Here is a 16,817-nt window from a genome sequence, read left to right on the forward strand (position 1 = left end):
AGCAGACAGAAAATCGATTCTTGTTTAATATTTAAAAATTTCACAGGCTGATGGATAGAGCGGCACGTGTATGTTTTAAGCATAAATACACAGAGCTCTACCTTTTTTTCATAAAACCCCCACAAAAATCTACTACTATACACTTGCAAATAGTTTACTGAAACAATTTAATTGACAGTGACAAATGTGTTTGATCAGGAATTTTAATCCAAATTTTTTTACTGAAACAATTGGAAACTATCCAAAACTCACCAATATATTGCATTTTCTTAAGGCAAGGAAACAAGCATTTAAAAAAATACACTGTGTAATTTCAAACATTTTCCTCAGTATTGTCAAGAATTAAACGCAGAATAAGATAGTATGAAAACATTGCAATAGTGTAGCAATTTTGTTAATAAATAATTCTATTCCATAACTAATTACTTTGCCAACTTATACAAAAAGAAAAACAGTTCTACAGGCACCACACTGTTCCCACAGTGGAGTGCTTATGTCTGCTGAAAGTGCAATGACCTGATTTGAAGGGACTGCCTTCCCAATGGGAACATGAAGACTGTGTTTCACAAATGAAATATGGACCGACTGCCAATGCTGCAGCTTGTACTCTGATGGACTCACACTAATGAAATGAAATCAAGGAGAGAAATTCCAGAGACAAAAAAAATTGCAAAGTAAAATAAATCCTTTTCATTTTGTTCCCTCCTATGCACCTCGCTTTGTTCAGAATTTATATCCACCAAATACTGCTGCTACATATATGATTTAATGCACATTTGGACATGGTATCGATCAGTCCCAATGCTGCCCACAAAGGATGTCAACTACTGACTTCCTGAATTAACGCGAGCTATACTGCCTTTATTCACACAGTGCTCTGCTGTCGACTGTGGGGCCATGTGGGACTCTTTTGTTCCTTAAACAAAATGCCCGTCAGAAAAATAAATCATACACAGCCAAAGATTCAGTAACACAAGTTCTTTGTACAGCTGGAAAAACACAATTCTATGGTGATGCCCAGACCAGCACTGCATACTCGATGATGTCCTGGATGATGTAAACTCCACCTTTACAGTAAGAGCACCAATTACAAGAACTATAGAAGGTAGGATTGAGACAAGGCCAGTCATCTCACTGCATCAAGTGGTGCCAGTTGAGGACTTGATCCAATATAAACACAATAAAGGGGGATTGTTGCAATTTTAGCAACATCGCATTATCATAATAAAACATTCCACTGCATCAATGCCGCCAAACCCACTCGTAAGGGATCTCTGGGAGATGAGGTTGTAGCTATTTGTGCCTTTCTATTCTGGTGTCCTTTTCATCTACTGCAACTTTGATGCATTGACTGTTAATTCTGTAATTGTTTAGGTTTTTCTCCATTTCAGCTTCTTGTCACCTGTAGGAAGTTCCCCCATCTCTGATGATGCACCCTAATATTTAAATATATCAACATTAGCTTGATCACCTGACAGATAAGTGTGTGGCGCTGTATGAGATCCAAGAATTATTATTATCTCTTGACTGATGTTGGAATATGCATTTTAGTATAAATTGTCTGCCTGACTATAGTCTGTCCAACTAAGAGGTTGGTTAAGTGTCTTTAGCCAACAGCACCATGTGTAAGGGGGGTCTGTGGACTTGTTCATAAGAGCTGTTCAGCCTAAGAAACAATATAAACACAATAAAGGGTGGTTTGCTAGGATTGCTGTCAGAGTCAAGTTAGTAAGGACTGTGTTATTTTGTTATGCTATATTGCTTGTGTCTGCAAAATTAAGATCCTTCACGAGCCATATTTCATCTGGTGATCCCTGAGTTGCTGCAAAGATAACTGGTATTCATTCCACCTTCAATGAAGCAAGCTCTCAATCCAGACTGTGGTGAAATTCAAAAGAGGATTTGGCACAAGAGTGTGTGACCTTGCTAAACACGTACAACGAGTTGGCTACGTCAGTATACAAGTTAGTCTTGATCTGTTCGTGGGAGGTGAGATCTTAAACTGTGTTTATAAATAGTGCTCCAAAGCTTGCTATTCAGTCCAACGATGCCTCTTTAAAAGGTAGATTTTCAAAGTATAACTGCCTCACAACTGCCTTCCTTCAAAAGAAATTCAGAAGAGCTGCTAAAAAACTAATAAAATTACAATGGGGGCAGGAATTCTTCCTACTTGTAAGTCACAGCCCTTAATGGGTAGGGTGGTCCTAGCTGGACAAGCAGCGAGAAGCTTGCCAGACAGTGTTTATAATGGCAAACTTCATGGGTTTAGCTGGTTAAAGACCAGCAGTACCCAAGTGCACATTTTAAGTCCTCACGTTCATCATTTCTAAAACATTCCAACCTGTGTCTAACACTTTGTGGGAGGACTAGGTGAGGAGGGTGCTCCCACCTGGGTGTGTCAAAAAAAGGAATTTTCCACACTCTTAGTAGTTTGACTTGGATACTCTTAACAACCACAAAATTACATTTGTAAAGCGAGTTTTACATTGGGAGGACGTCACAAGGCGCTGAACAGTCAGCGGGACCTGAGTGTGGGGGGATAAGGTTGGGATGAGGGAGGGCAGTAAGGTAGGAGGGTGGCTGAAGGCACAGTCAAAAAGGAGGGTCTTGAGTGCCTTGAAGGAGGCAAGGAAGGGAGCAAAGAGAAGGGATTGTGGGACGGAGTTCCAAATGGTGGGGGCAGAGAGGCTGAAAGCCCGACCGCAGATGGTAGGGCAGCTCAGGCTGGAGTTACGGAGCAGCCCGGAGCCTGCTGAGCGGAGGGATGGACAAGTTGATAGTGAGTCAGCAGGTCAGAGGTGTAGGAGGAGGCAAGGCCATGGAGGGCTTTGAAAGTGAAGACAAGGATTTTGAATTCTATCCTCTGAGAGATGGGGAGCCAATGGAGCTGAGCGAGGGTGGGAGCAATGGGGTCACGGAGCCCGGTGCGGGAGAGGATATGAGCTGCAGAGATCTGGATAATTTGCAGGCAGCTTGTGGAGGGAAGAGTTGGGGAGGCCGACAAGGAGGGAGTTTACGTAGTCGAGCCTTGAAGTGACAAATGCATGTATGAGGGTTTCGGTGGCCTGTGGGGTGAGGCAGTGATGGAGTTGGGCAATGGGGGAAGGAGGTGGGGGAAGGAAAGTGGGTCATGGCATGGATATGGGAGAGAAAGGACAGTTGAGGGTCAAACAAGATGCCCAGGTTCCTGACTGGAGCCTGCATCCTTGGGTGCTGATGCTGCCAGTGCCTGAGGTGCATTGGTGATGGGCTTAAGTGTGTGTCAAACACCCAGCTAACCAAAACAAGAGAGTAGACTCAAGTGGGCCAGATGGCCTACACCTTTTCCCAATGCATTTATGAAATTGTTTCCAGTGGAAAATGGAAATACAGCTGTGGTAAATGGCAACACTACAGTGGGCAGTGTTTGTGACATTAACCAGCAAGTGGTTTCCTACCAGCATCAATCAATACAAGACAATGTTTTGGAAAAGGTAACACTCAATTAGCTTCCCACATGAAACATTTCGAACCACACATCGAATTTACTGCCAGAAACACCTTCCTTCACCTATGGAATCTTTTGGAAACTTGAATAAGTAAGCTAGATGGACCAATGATCTGCACCTGGCTGAAAGTGGTGCTAAGTTACCTCTTAATGCCCCACTTCACCACTACAACAGCTGTGGCAGAAAACCCCAAACCATGATCTCCTCACTGGCCTTCCTAGCTCCATCCATTGAGACTTAGCCTCCAAATCCTGTTCTGCACAATGTCTTGATCTCCCATCACCTCTACTTTTGCCAAACTTGAATGGTTTCCTGTGTCTCACTGGATCCGGTTCAAGAGTCTTAGCCTTACTTTCACACCCTTCCAGCGCATAGCTCCTCTGGGTCCTATAGATTCCATCCCTTGCTCCACCCCTTTGAAATATTTTCTTCCTCCCACACTCCACTATCAGAGACCAAGCCTCCAACCAGCATACCTCAATGTCTGAAGTTCACTTCCCAAGCTATTTCAGGCTACCTCACTCCTGTTTTAAGTTACCTAAAGGCTCCTTTCTTCAAATCATTCAGTCAATTGTAAAATTCTGTTGGCACTTTGAGATATTCTTCTGTGTGAGTTGTTACACAGAAGAGTTTTGAATTCTAAGAGTTCTAAGTTTTGAATAATACAAATACGCTCTTATCTCCGACACACCTGTATATATTTTGCCATCACTATGGCTAAAGTTAGCTTCAGTTAGATTTATGTTTACAAAATAGACTTTTTGCTTATGGCGTTGATTTCAATATGTGCCTGTGAGTCATGTGCCACAGCTACATCACAGGCCAGATGGGGGAATCCTTTGTACATGATGCTGTGTGCCACAATGTAAATCTTTTGTCAGAAAATTAATTCTTTAAAGAATAACCTCCTTAGGAAGAGATTCACCTTGCCCTGCAGTTGCCATTGAGAAGCTGCCATTACCTCACCTCTCAGGCCGCTGAAACTCTTGTTCATGCCTTCATCACTTCCAGGCTCAACTATGCAAACGCCCTGCTTGTCGGCCTTCCCAACTCCTCCCTACACAGGCTGCAGATAATCCAGAACTCTGCAGCCCATGTCCTCTCCCGCACCAAACTCCGTGACCCCATCTCCCCCACTCTCGCCCGACTCCACTGGCTCCCTGTCCTTCAGAGGATCCAGTTCAAGATCCTGGTCCTCACTGGCGGAAGAGCCTTCAGCCACTCTGCCACCAACCTCTGGAATTCCATCCCCCAGTTACTCCGCCTCGCTCCCTCCTTAGCCTTCTTCAAGTCCCGCCTCAAGACCCTCCTCTTTGATCGTGCCATCAGCCACCCCCTCCCCTCCCTTACCCCCCCAACCCCAGCTCGGGTCTGAAATAATGTACTCTGTCCAGTGCCTTGGGACGTCCTCCCGACGTGAAAGGCGCTATACAAATGTCATCTTGTTGTTGTTGTTGATATAATCTGTGGATTGCCAAATAGAATCAAGACTCTTGTTCACCCAAAAGATGAACCTGGTTAGCCAGAAATGCAGGATAATTTTTTTTATATTGTCCTTAAAAGTGAGTACAATTAATGTGATACATACCTTCCCCTCTGTCATAGGAACAAAAGCCTGAATGGGGGAAAAAAAGGCATGCACCCCCCCCCCCCCACCCCCCCAACCAACCAGGTAATTGTAAAGTACTAAAAGAATAAAAACTAACCTCTGAACCTTAAACGCGGCAAAGAAAAAAAGAGAAAAGCTTGAAAAAGAAACAGATGGACAAGACAAGACTGGGCTGGACTGAATTATTCAGTTCTTGTGCTCCCCGCCCTCCCCTCCCCTCCCAAACCAAACCCTTCCATCATTTGCTCCCATACCTGTACCAGTGCTCACAGGATTAAGGTGAGCTGAGATTAAAAGAGAGATACTTTCCAGCTCCAACTTAAAGTTGGTGAGAGTACTGCGTTACGAAGCAATCATCAGCCCTTTTGCTTGGCAGGTCTTGCTCTGAACAAAACTGGGAATCATCCCGCTCCCCAACAGACTCTCTAAAAAGTTCCAAACTTCTGTCCTGTCCAAGTTTCCTTACTCCACACAGAGCCTCATAATAATCCCTCCAAAACAAAACGATAATAAATTGGTCATTTTCAATCATTTGTGGGACATTGCTGTGCGCCATTGGCTGCCGCGTTCGCCCACAAATATACGGTCAATTCACTTTACAGTGCGTTCTGCGAAGCGCTTTGGGACGTCCTCCCGACGTGAAAAGCGCTATATCAAATGCAAGGATTATTATTATTATTATTATTATTAACAGCCCTTAATCATAAGGGACCTCAGAGTCTTCACCACAGGAGACACAAGTGGGAATCACAACATTTTTTACTGTAATTACTTTATAAATAAGTCACTTTGAGTGACTTTGTCACGAAATACACACACACATCAGATAAGACCACCACTGCGACAGTTACCCCCTCAATTTGCGGGAGAAAAAGACATTCTGTAAAGGCTCAGAGGCGGAAAAAACACATCGTGAAGGAGAGCCACAACACACACCAGTCGGGCAGTTAGTTAACGCTATGATGGGGTTAGTCGGTTAGTGCCGGAGCTCAGATCACTGACTAACTAACGCTCAGGGAAGGAAGAAGTTGGTGGCTTTAACTTCCAACTCGAAGGCTCTCCGGTCCATCTGATCCGATGATCAGCTTCGGGGACCCGTAAACAAACAGAGACGCCACACGGTTCAGACGCCGAGAACCCACTCGGGTTCCACTGAAGCAGCGAAGGAAGAGAGAGGCGGAGAAAGGGCGACTTGTACTTACTCCAGAGCTGCGCTGTGGGTGTGTGACTGTCTCCGGGGGTGTGTGTGTGTGACTGTCTCCGGGGGTGTGTGTGTGTGTGACTGTCTCCGGGGGTGTGTGTGTGTGACTGTCTCCGGGGTGTGTGTGTGTGTGACTGTCTCTGTGTGTGACTGTGTGTGTGTGTGTGTCTGTCTCTGTGTGTGTGTCTGTGTGTGTGACTGTCTCTCTCTCTGTGTGTCTGTCTCTGTGTGTGTGACTGTCTGTGTGTGTGTGACTGTCTGTCTGTGTGACTGTCTCTCTGTGTGACTGTCTGTGTGTGACTGTCTGTGTGTGTGTGTGTGACTGTCTCTCTGTGTGTGTGTCTGTCTGTCTCTGTGTGTGACTGTCTGTCTGTGTGTGTGTCTGTCTGTCTCTGTGTGTGACTGTCTCTCTGTGTGTGTGTCTGTCTGTCTGTGTGTGTGTGTGTCGGCTGCAGAGGCTGTGGTGTCAGTGTGTGGGCGGGATAGGGAGGGAGTCCTCTAATTGACATGACATGTCAAGTCTCTCTCCCCGTGAGCGCCGCTCTGTCATATTTGCACCACTGCAATTTAAGAGCAGTCAGAAACGCTGGAAAATACCAGACCAATATATATATATAAAAAAAAGTCCAAGCCTTTCGCCCGCGAAATTCACCTGACAGTATATTCCCCGAAGACGCGTTGAGACGTCTCGAAGCCGTGATAAGGCGCTAAGTCAAATGCAAGGATCATTATTATTATTATTAAAGTCCATCTGGTTGGCCTTCCCCCTTCTTGGCAGTCACGTCCACTTATGTCCCAAACTACCTGTGTACTATATCCCATAACATTATTTCCTAAAAGAAAGCTGTTTAATCTGTGTTTGAAGGATAATGTTAATACATGTAATACAGGTTAGCAGAGTGCGTGAAAAGAGAAAGATTTTCTCCACTTTCGGATTTTACTTACAAACATAAATACTGAGAGATTTGCAAAGACGCAAAGAAATAGCCGAGGGCAAAGTCCTACACGACCCTATTCACTGCCCTCCTCGAGCAAAGCAAACAAGTACAGTAAAATTAACCTCAGCCGCACAAGCTGTTCTTTATTCAATGATCGAGTTTCAGAACTATTTCGGACAGCGCACAGATAAAACTTTCCACTGACACCATTGCAATAACAGTCTGCTTAAACTTCCCCTGCACACTTAGCAACCAGGAATGAATGGGATTCAATTAGGAAGGAAAAGATCTGTGATGAAAGGGCATGTATATATATGTATATATGTATGTATGTATAAACTCAGGGAAAGTAAGGACCATAATACGAATCACAGGAGAGGTTTGGAATGAAGAAGCCTCCTTTTGACCCATTTGATTTCATCCTCCCAGAATATCAACCCTATCATGTTCCTATTTGTAACATTACTTAATTTTCTTAATTGGGTCCACCGACTGCCTTTAACCACAAGTAATCCGTTTCAGCTGTTAGTTACCGCCGTGTAAAGCAACACTTCCTAGCGATGTCCAAAACTCCCCTTCACAAACATAAACCTCTGACCTATTGTCCAGCCATATCTGAAAGTATTGTTTAGGGTTTCCTTTCTCTATCCTGTTAAATATTTTATATATTAACATAAAGCCGCCCCTCGCAATGCCTTTTAAGGCTTAGGAACAAGAGACCTATCGTGTCCAAACACCGCTTAAAGCCACAGTCTCCTAATAGTGGACATTAGCCTCATTGTTCTTCTGAGCAGTTCACAAGGGTCTGGGGGGAAACCTTCATATTACATGAGAGTTGTACGCAGCAATCCAAGTGTGACCTGACCAGAGCATTCGACAAGTTAAGAATGACATCTGGGATCTGATCTCAACTGATTTGACCTTACACTCAATGCGTAAATCCAGGCAAATTTACATATATTTGAAGCTCAAGGGGGTCCCAAATCAGATCTTTGAGGCACTCCATTCAATAAACCCCCCACCAATTCAACTGAGCTCTGTCCAGCTACCCCTCTCCTCCTTTTCCTTGTGGTAACTTACTAATTTATGTACATGTCAACACCTAATGCTTGTATCCACTGAGAGGTTGCAAAAAAGTGATACAGCTACCTTATTTACTAATTTCTAGTCAGTTAGAAATTCCCCAGTGTTTAGTGACTCATTCATTCAATAAAGCTTTACAGAACTTATCTTGCCTCAGAGTAACTAGGGGGTACAGTTGATCCATTCTGAGGGATGCATTGGGTATCTTTATCTTAAGGCCATCTCAAACCTTTGCTTCGCCAATATCAAAGTTCTGGAGTTCACACAAAGTGTGATGAATGTTGGAAGAGTAGGCAGATTCCCAGTGGAGTGTCGCAAGAGTACAGACTTCAGCTATACTGCCAATTTTAGATAACCGAGGCAGTGCTCTGTGAATGTGCATCAAACCACATGAGCAGAGTTTCACTAAACAAAGAACATTTTAAAAGCAATATTGATTCTTGGTTAAAATACAAAAAGTTTGGAAATCCCATCAAATCATTGCCCAACTTGGTAGCATAACTGCAGCAACAAAATTCTGCTATCTCACGCTACAGAATTCATTCACGTACATGAAATGATAGGATGGTACTCTTTTTACAATGCAATTCCATAAATGTCCATTTGATGCATCTAGGACAGGGAGCTGCTCATAATTATATCATTGCGATTTGATGAACTCTTGAATGAATGTGATTCAACAAATTATGAAAAAGTGAAACTGATAAAAACTACATTTTCTCCTTTGTATTCTTCAGAAGCTCCCTCTGCCTGGAGTATTGGCAACGAAATTATCAAAATAAATGTGAAAAAACTAATCTGAATTTGTAAATTGTCAGCCCCAAACTAACATGTAAACCTTTGATGGTCTGTGTGCTAATAGCTGGGTCTATGATGGATTTTTTTTCATTTGGATAAATTAAAAAAGATCAGTCTGATATTCAGCTGATGGAGACAGCAGTGAAGTGTAACCTCCAGACTTGGATTGAGTTCCAAGTCCAAATTATCAAAAGCTAGTTTAGATAAAATGTCCTCAAATATTACCACAACAACTTTGCATTTATATATAGCAACTTTCATGCAGGGTAGTGTCTCGGAGCACTTGAAATTATATTACAGTAGGACTATTTAAAGTTTGTAAGGACTACTAAAGTTGACAGAAAGCACTGCAGAAGATGTGAAAAATGTGGTGATAAACATTAAGGAAACAGAAATTAAAACAAAAGAGCTCAGAGCTTTAAGCAAACAGTGTTGCTGCATATCTACACTTGAGCGTGAATACCAGCAAATGGGAAACTATGCCATGGCTGAACCTGTTTTCTTTTGCATGCTTGTCAACAAAAAGAAGAAAAAATAACCCAAAACTTCAGATGGAGTCTGTTAGCAGTGGCAAAGGTTAAATTTATTGGTCAGTTTCATACGAAAATAGATTTGTTCACTAGCTTGCATACCCATACATAGAAAATAGTATTGTAATTCAGGAGACATATATTTTCATTACATGTAGAAGAGAAAACTATTATAAAAGAAAAAAATGGTCAAGTGAAGAAAACCACAGCTGCACTAGCGATTGATGGGGTACCAGTGAAGGCCAGTGGAAGCACAAAATTCATTAAATACATATGAATGCATCTACTGAGAAGTTGAGAAGAATCTCAGCTTAAAAGTCAAATGTCAGAAATGATCAGAACTGGGGTTTCCATGTGGTTCTGACACATCTGCTTTATATCGACCAACTTCTCAAGAATAATAGAAATGGACAGCAGTACAGAGAGTCGAATTGTCCCTCAATTTGCCATAAGCTTTACACTTGAAAGTTTTCTACCCCTGCCCATCTTTCCGCACCCACACACATATAAACTATTTCTGTGCAGCTTCTTACAGCAGGGACAGTATTTCAATTTATGGACCACAACCCAAATTGTAACATGTTGCCAATGTGAGTCACAAACTTAGGTTGAACCAATATTTCCATGAGTCAGTTTCATGACAAATAAGGAACCCAGACTAATTCATCTCTTTCCTATCAGAGATACTGAGACCAACTTTAGTTACTGCTCCCTCCTCTCACACACACACACAGAGGTTCGTGTGTGACCTTGCCCTAGTTCAAATGCTTCATTATCTACTATAGAATGCTTGTGATGTCAGAATTCAAGGTACATCAGGCTTTCAAACACAAATAGGACTATAATTAAGAGCTGAAAGAGGACGGAGTGGGTTTTTCCTTGTAGGTACACATGTCCTTATTGCTATAGATTAATAATAATGATGCATTAGTTACCAAAACATTCAAAGTTGTATGGAAACCTGGGGATCAAAGGTTTCCAGGGGTACTTGAGCTCAACATTCAGGCTGATTTTCCAGGGCTCCATTGCTATTTTTTGTATTCTTCTTCTTACTAGATGTCAAACTGAGGTCCTCTCTGCCTGGTTGATTTGTTGTTAAGATACCATGATACTATCTGGTTTTCAGTTCTGCAAATAAAGTTCACTTTATGGCTGTTTGGAGGACTCGGTTTTAGGTGAATTCTACATGAACTTCTCGCAATTCCATACAGAAATACATTTGATTCATACATTTGACAGCAGTTAGCTTTAAAATGTTTTGACATTTAAATATAAGCATTATTTCCAACAGAAGCATTTTTTAAATATTATGTAATACTCAACTAATCAGACATCAAGTTGTTCCCTTTATCGCCATCTAAAGGAATAAACTATTAAAATGGTACTGTATAACGTGCTGCACTGACAAACCATTACACAAACGATAGGATTCTAATTGTTCAGTAATGAACAGCAACAACAAAGTGAGTTTAAAACAACTTATTTTTACAATACGTTTTTGGCAATTAAGCTCCTCTTCACTCAGTTGTAAAGCCCAAAAGCTTCACTCTGATATTTTATGGTGCCATGTAATTAATGAATTACCACTGGAAAGGACAGCCACAAATCATTTTTTCTTTGTACTTTACAACATATTAAAAAAAATTCACACAAGTTAAATCAAAGCCATCAAAGTGTTTGTTCTCACAAATGGTTATAATTACTGCATAAAATTTCAACGATTTTCAATCACAACACCTCTACATTGGTATATAAAGCACTGTAAACTCATTTGACCAGCTGTGTTGTTTTTCTAAAGCTTAGCCTTTAAATGCCGGGTTGTGTTTAACAATTAAATTCAATGGTACATTGAAAATATTAATTTGTGATTCTCATCTGGTTGTTAAATACAGCACTTCAGAATTGAGCTTTGAACTTCTGATCTATTGAGAAATAGTATTTACTATGCAAACTTATATTAGCAAATACCATTTCTAAATGATACCTAAAAGTGTAACACTTGTAGGATATTACACTGGTAGCATTCCATTGCCAGGTATACAAATTTATTGCAAATATGGATTTTTAAAAAATACTTTTGGAACAACAATAATTAATATAATCCTTGCTTTATTATGTCTTCGAAACATATCAAAGTGCTTCACAGAATATACTGTGAGTGAAAGCAGCAGCCATTTGCGCTCAGCCGTGTCCCATGAACAGTCATGGATTGAATGATCAAATTATTGTTTAAAAATATTTTAAGGGAATTGTATGCTCCAGGAAAAGAGATCCGTCAGTCAACTTACAACCAGGTTCTTACTTACTGCTAGGTAAACAGAGGTGTGTGGAGCAAGGAAAGTTGCCCAATGTTTCGCCCTGCCCAGGAATCAAACCTACGTCATCTCACTTGCAAAGCGAGTGCTCTCACCACTGAGCTACAGGACTCCACAATCCAACAATGATTGTTTGTTTTCAATTGGTGGCTAATAGTTCTCATGTGATCATTGTAGTATTGTCCCTAAGATGGTTAATAGAAATTTTCCAGTATACTTAATACTGGAAAATATCACTGTAAGGGATTGCAACAATACTAATTCTTAACAAAAAGAACTTCAGCCCTTGAAATAGGTCAAAACTCACAAGGCCTAGAAAAACCTTGCATCATTGAAAATATGAATGTACTTTATTCATTGCTGTTATCCATTAAATATTTATAGTATAACACAAATATCAATATTTAGCAAACTGCCTGAGACATGTGGGGAAAGGTTTGAGTAAATAGAAGCATTTGCAAATAACACATACAGTTTTATTTAAATAAAACATTTGAGAAACCTTTGTGTAGAGTCACAAGGCCACAATCAAGGTTGAAGATGGAAATTATAGCCCTTAGCGCCAATATACCATATTTACAAAAAAAAATACTCCCAGGAGGCATTTGTTTTTGTTGTGCCAAAGTAATTTAATTTTTAGAATGACACATCAACATCTTACGTTACGATTCACAGAAGAAAACTTACACAAAACAAGAGTGTGGCAATAAGAATTGCAAATGCTAATGTCTAAATGTAACAAAAATAAAAGTTAACATTGAGCATGAACAAAACATTCTTTTTCCACTTTCTTTAGGCGCTGATCCCATGTATTTATGAAACAAAGTAACAGCTTGTGCAGATAATATTGTCAATAACTGATCCAACAATGACGTTTAGATACTGGACATACATTCATTGATGGAGCTACACTGATATTTAGGAAATACAGGAGATCCTTCCTTATCATTTACTTATCAAAATTTGCAAATTATACATTTCAGATTGCAAAGTGCAGTAATACAACTTGTAGAACCAATTGTGTTACACCCTTTCAGGGCTATGTACGGTAAACTGTACACTTCTGAAAAATGTCTTCACGATGCACTCAGTAACTTGCATGAAAGTCCCTCCCATATTGGAGGCGATTCAGGTTCCACTGAATGCAGAAAAACGTTAAACTGAACAGCCCTGTTCCTGTCAAACTGAGCTGCAAATATAAAAGCAAAGTTGCATTTTGAAATTTGATCTCACTTCAAAGAAAAAAATCCACTTTCCTTCTATTTATCAAAAATGTGGCAGATTTTGCCCTTCCCTGGAGCTGTAGTGAACTGGGAATCGTGCTAAAAATATTATTGGGATGGACTGTGTGTAGAAATGATGGTGTGATGTAATTTGAAAGACACGGGTACAAAATTAAACGAGGAAACAAGTTTTAAAAACTCCGGTTTCGATCTTCACAAGATGTCCTTCAGACCCACAATTGTTTCAAATTCTACTGTCATAAATATGTTATGAATTGTAATTATTTTCAAAGACAGCATATGATGGAAACGGTGCATCATAAAGGTGACAAATGGCATATGGCATTATAAAAAGGGGATAATTCCTGTGAATAGATCAGTTGTTTGGGGGCGGTGGTGATGGTGATTATGGTGGTGGTAGGGAGGAAAGAGGTGAATCATTGTATTTTTTAAAAAAAAGTGTTAAAGTACTGACTAAATAATGCATTGCCGCAGAGCTAGAAATGTGCAAAATGTACTTCTGGTCAATATTTTAAGAGAAACACCTTATATCACTAAACTTATCAAAATATACTAATGTTGTAGTGACTTGATGGATAGCTAAATAATAGGAGTTAACCACTTTCTTTTCTCTCTTTCTTTTCCTCATCAATTTCGTTCAGAAAATAAGTGCCCAAAATGAAAATCACAAGCAGATTTCAACAGTTCTCAAGACAAAAAAACCCTGACATTTTTGGTCCTTAAGGAAGCCCGCTTCCCCACAAAATACTGATATGCAAAACACAAGTAAAATAATGAAAGTGAATGGATACGACTTAAAAATCATACCAGACAAGATCTTGAGATAATACTGCTACTAATCAGCATTTGTAAATGATCCCATATGATTGACAAACCGGAACGGGCTACATTGTCATCGCAAAGACATATGTGCATTAATAGCAAAACGTCTAAAAATGTCTACATATTGCAAGTGCACCTGAATATTTGTTCCATAAGTTTGAACATTAATTATACACACTCCCCACTTCCTCCCCCCCCCCCCCCACTAACATGTGCCACAACAGGGAAATATATCCAGCATATTTCTTAATGGAAATATACGTTTTACTATACTCTTAGAAAGAACCATCCAAAATAGCTTTCGTGATCTTAGATTGCTCGATGGCTTCTTGACCTACAATTGGTGACAGTTCTGCTCATATCATCCAAAATGTGAGGTGCATTTGTAAGTAGGGTGAGCAACTTATATCTGGATTTCCTTCTCTTCAAGACAAGCTATCAGGTCAGTCAAGAATTGGGGAAGCATTTTCCAATAGTGGCAAGAAAATTCAATGGGTATGCCTGGTACTGAAAGTCCCTACCATCTAGTTCCCCAGGCAGTTTTACAGTAAAGTTCAGGAATTCCATAATGCTTTTACTTCTGTAAAGGAAAAACTAAATATTCAAGAGAGAGACGGAGAGACAGAGAGAGAGAGAGAGAGACAGAGAGAGACGATGTTTTTAAGTGTCCTCGTCATCGTCACTAATTGCATCCCTCTTCTCGGGATTTGCTGTTTCACGTTCGCGGAGGAAGTCTTGGCGGATGGCCTCTAGTTCTCTCAGTTCCAAGCGCACTTTCTCCAGATGGAAGGCTCTTCGATTCTGGATCAGCCGCATTGGAAATGGATTCATACCCGTAAATGCCATATTAGTAAGTTTTCTGCAACAGCAAACCCACAAAAAACACAATTAGGACATTTGAAGCAATTCTTAAGAGATTAAGGGAAAATTAATTAAGCTGTATTTAGTTTCAAGATCAGGAATCATGGTCCTGAGGACTAGTTTTTGCACTTTGGTCATTTACTGTTAGCATGAAACATTCCTAATCCACTCCAATAATATGCCCAAACTTGAACCTTAATTCACCAGTGTAAATACTACATTACATCCCCTAATCAAACAAATGTATTTTGCTCTGTGAAGTTGTGCCAACAAGTGAATGAATCAATACCATCCCTGAAATCGTTACTCAGCTTGAACTAGTTTGTGTAAAAATGTGGTCTGCAATACTGTACATACAGAAGGTCCAGTCATGTTGGACTGTACCAGATCCAGGATGAAATTGAGTTTGATCATGACCGAGCAAGTGTTTGATTTGAAAAAGAAGTTAAAATAGTCTGAATTTAAAAATAAGGACTCTACCGACGGGAATTTTTAAAAAAAAAATAGCCCCTAAAGACAGTACAGAGTAAGGAAACCTTTTTGCGATGTTTGCTCTACTGGGGCTTTTAGCACTAGTCATTTTCTCTAGCCAAAATAAGGGGAAAGGAAAATATTCCTCATTCTTTCGAGAGGAAATGAGCACAGAGCAAGTGCTTAGCAACCCGGCCAAGGTCAGAAGAAGGAGCAAACAGTACCCGGGTCTGTAGCAATCATTTGTGTCAAGAGCACCTTTGTTTTGACACACAATTGATTTGGGTTTTTGTGTCTAAGTAAAAGGTCGGAAAACATTTTAGAAGCTATACAAAACAATACCTGGAGATCAATCCATCTTCTCCACTTTCAGGGAAGAAACCTGCTTTGAACTGTAACCTAAATGATTTACATCGACTATCTTGATGAATTATTTTTTCTTGGATTTTTTTTAGTTGAAATGGATTTTTTAAAAATAAATCTAAAAGATCATATGATGAAAGGAACAACTGGTTTTGAAGACATCTAAATATTTTAACCTGAGGCAATTAAAATAATGTTGGCATCCAAGCTAATTGGAATGCAATGCCTCATTACTACTCCTTACTGGTGCATAACATTTCTTATCAAGAATATGGAAAGAACTGAACTTTGTACAAAAGCAAGAGCTGTAAGGTATCGCAAATAACTAACTTACTGTAATGCATCTAATGCATTACAACAAGTTAGTTACCAGCAAGATGTCTGCTGAATGATAAAAGCAAACCTTAAGCTTTCTGTCTGCTTAATTTATTGTTAAAAGTATAAATCCATGAATTTATAAACAACAACTTGCATATAGCTTATATAGCTTTGGAGGGCTGTAAAGATTGTTTATGTACTGTAAACTATTGTGTAATAGTATAGTAATTGCAAATATTTATATACAATGTATACAAAAGTGGACATTTATCAGGAAATATCACTGCAAACTATAAACTGTAAACTGTTCAGTGTAAACAGCTAACGTTTTTAAGTTGCTGAAGCTCCTACTCTTTCTAAGATTCTGCAGGTCCTGTCTGGGTGAGTACCCGCTTAATAATAAATTCAACCAGTCAGAAGTTAAGGCTTCGCATAATCCGAAACACTGATGTTTCATCAACCTTGGTTCCTGGAATATGCCTTTATGGATTACAATGTCTTTGCATTGTGCCTGATCTACAAATAAAGTGTTGCTGTGAATAAGATGAGTGTCACACAATACGGTGAAATACTAGACAATAATGCTGCTCGCTGACTGCTTAAAAAGGTCAAATAAACCAGCTGAAAGCTGAAAAAGTTAAAAAGAAATTTACACACGCAGCATCTGATGGTTTTAATGTTTTGGCAGCTTGTAAACAAAGCAGCAAGAAAAGCAAGCTGTGAAGTTACATGATACAAGCCACTTAGTGACAGGAAATTTGTGGAGGAATGTTAGT

At 40.1% G+C, this 16,817-nt stretch overlaps 2 protein-coding genes across 5 annotated transcripts in view; both read right to left on the reverse strand.

Moving 5' to 3' along the window:
• The window catches only part of dapk2b (death-associated protein kinase 2b), a 33,674-nt gene extending 26,331 nt beyond the window's left edge, over positions 1 to 7,343 (reverse strand). For 2 of the 4 annotated variants that reach the window (XM_007907839.2, XM_007907813.2), the window contains exon 1: positions 6,300 to 6,346. The gene's annotated coding sequence lies outside the window, so the exon portion shown is untranslated. Of the gene's footprint in view, positions 1 to 6,107; positions 6,249 to 6,299; positions 6,347 to 7,243 lie in introns of those variants that run through there. The other 2 variants (XM_007907820.2, XM_007907829.2) reach the window with 2 other exon arrangements.
• A 5,218-nt stretch (positions 7,344 to 12,561) lies between these two features.
• The window catches only part of tbc1d2b (TBC1 domain family, member 2B), a 38,186-nt gene continuing 33,930 nt past the window's right edge, over positions 12,562 to 16,817 (reverse strand). The window contains exon 13 of the mRNA XM_007907917.2: positions 12,562 to 14,887. Within this exon, the coding sequence (XP_007906108.2) occupies positions 14,689 to 14,887 (199 nt within the window). The 3' untranslated portion in view covers positions 12,562 to 14,688. The remainder of the gene's footprint in view (positions 14,888 to 16,817) is intronic.

This window comes from Callorhinchus milii, unplaced genomic scaffold, assembly GCF_018977255.1.
Source record: "Callorhinchus milii isolate IMCB2004 unplaced genomic scaffold, IMCB_Cmil_1.0 Scaffold26, whole genome shotgun sequence".
NCBI classification, from domain to species: Eukaryota; Metazoa; Chordata; class Chondrichthyes; order Chimaeriformes; family Callorhinchidae; genus Callorhinchus; species Callorhinchus milii.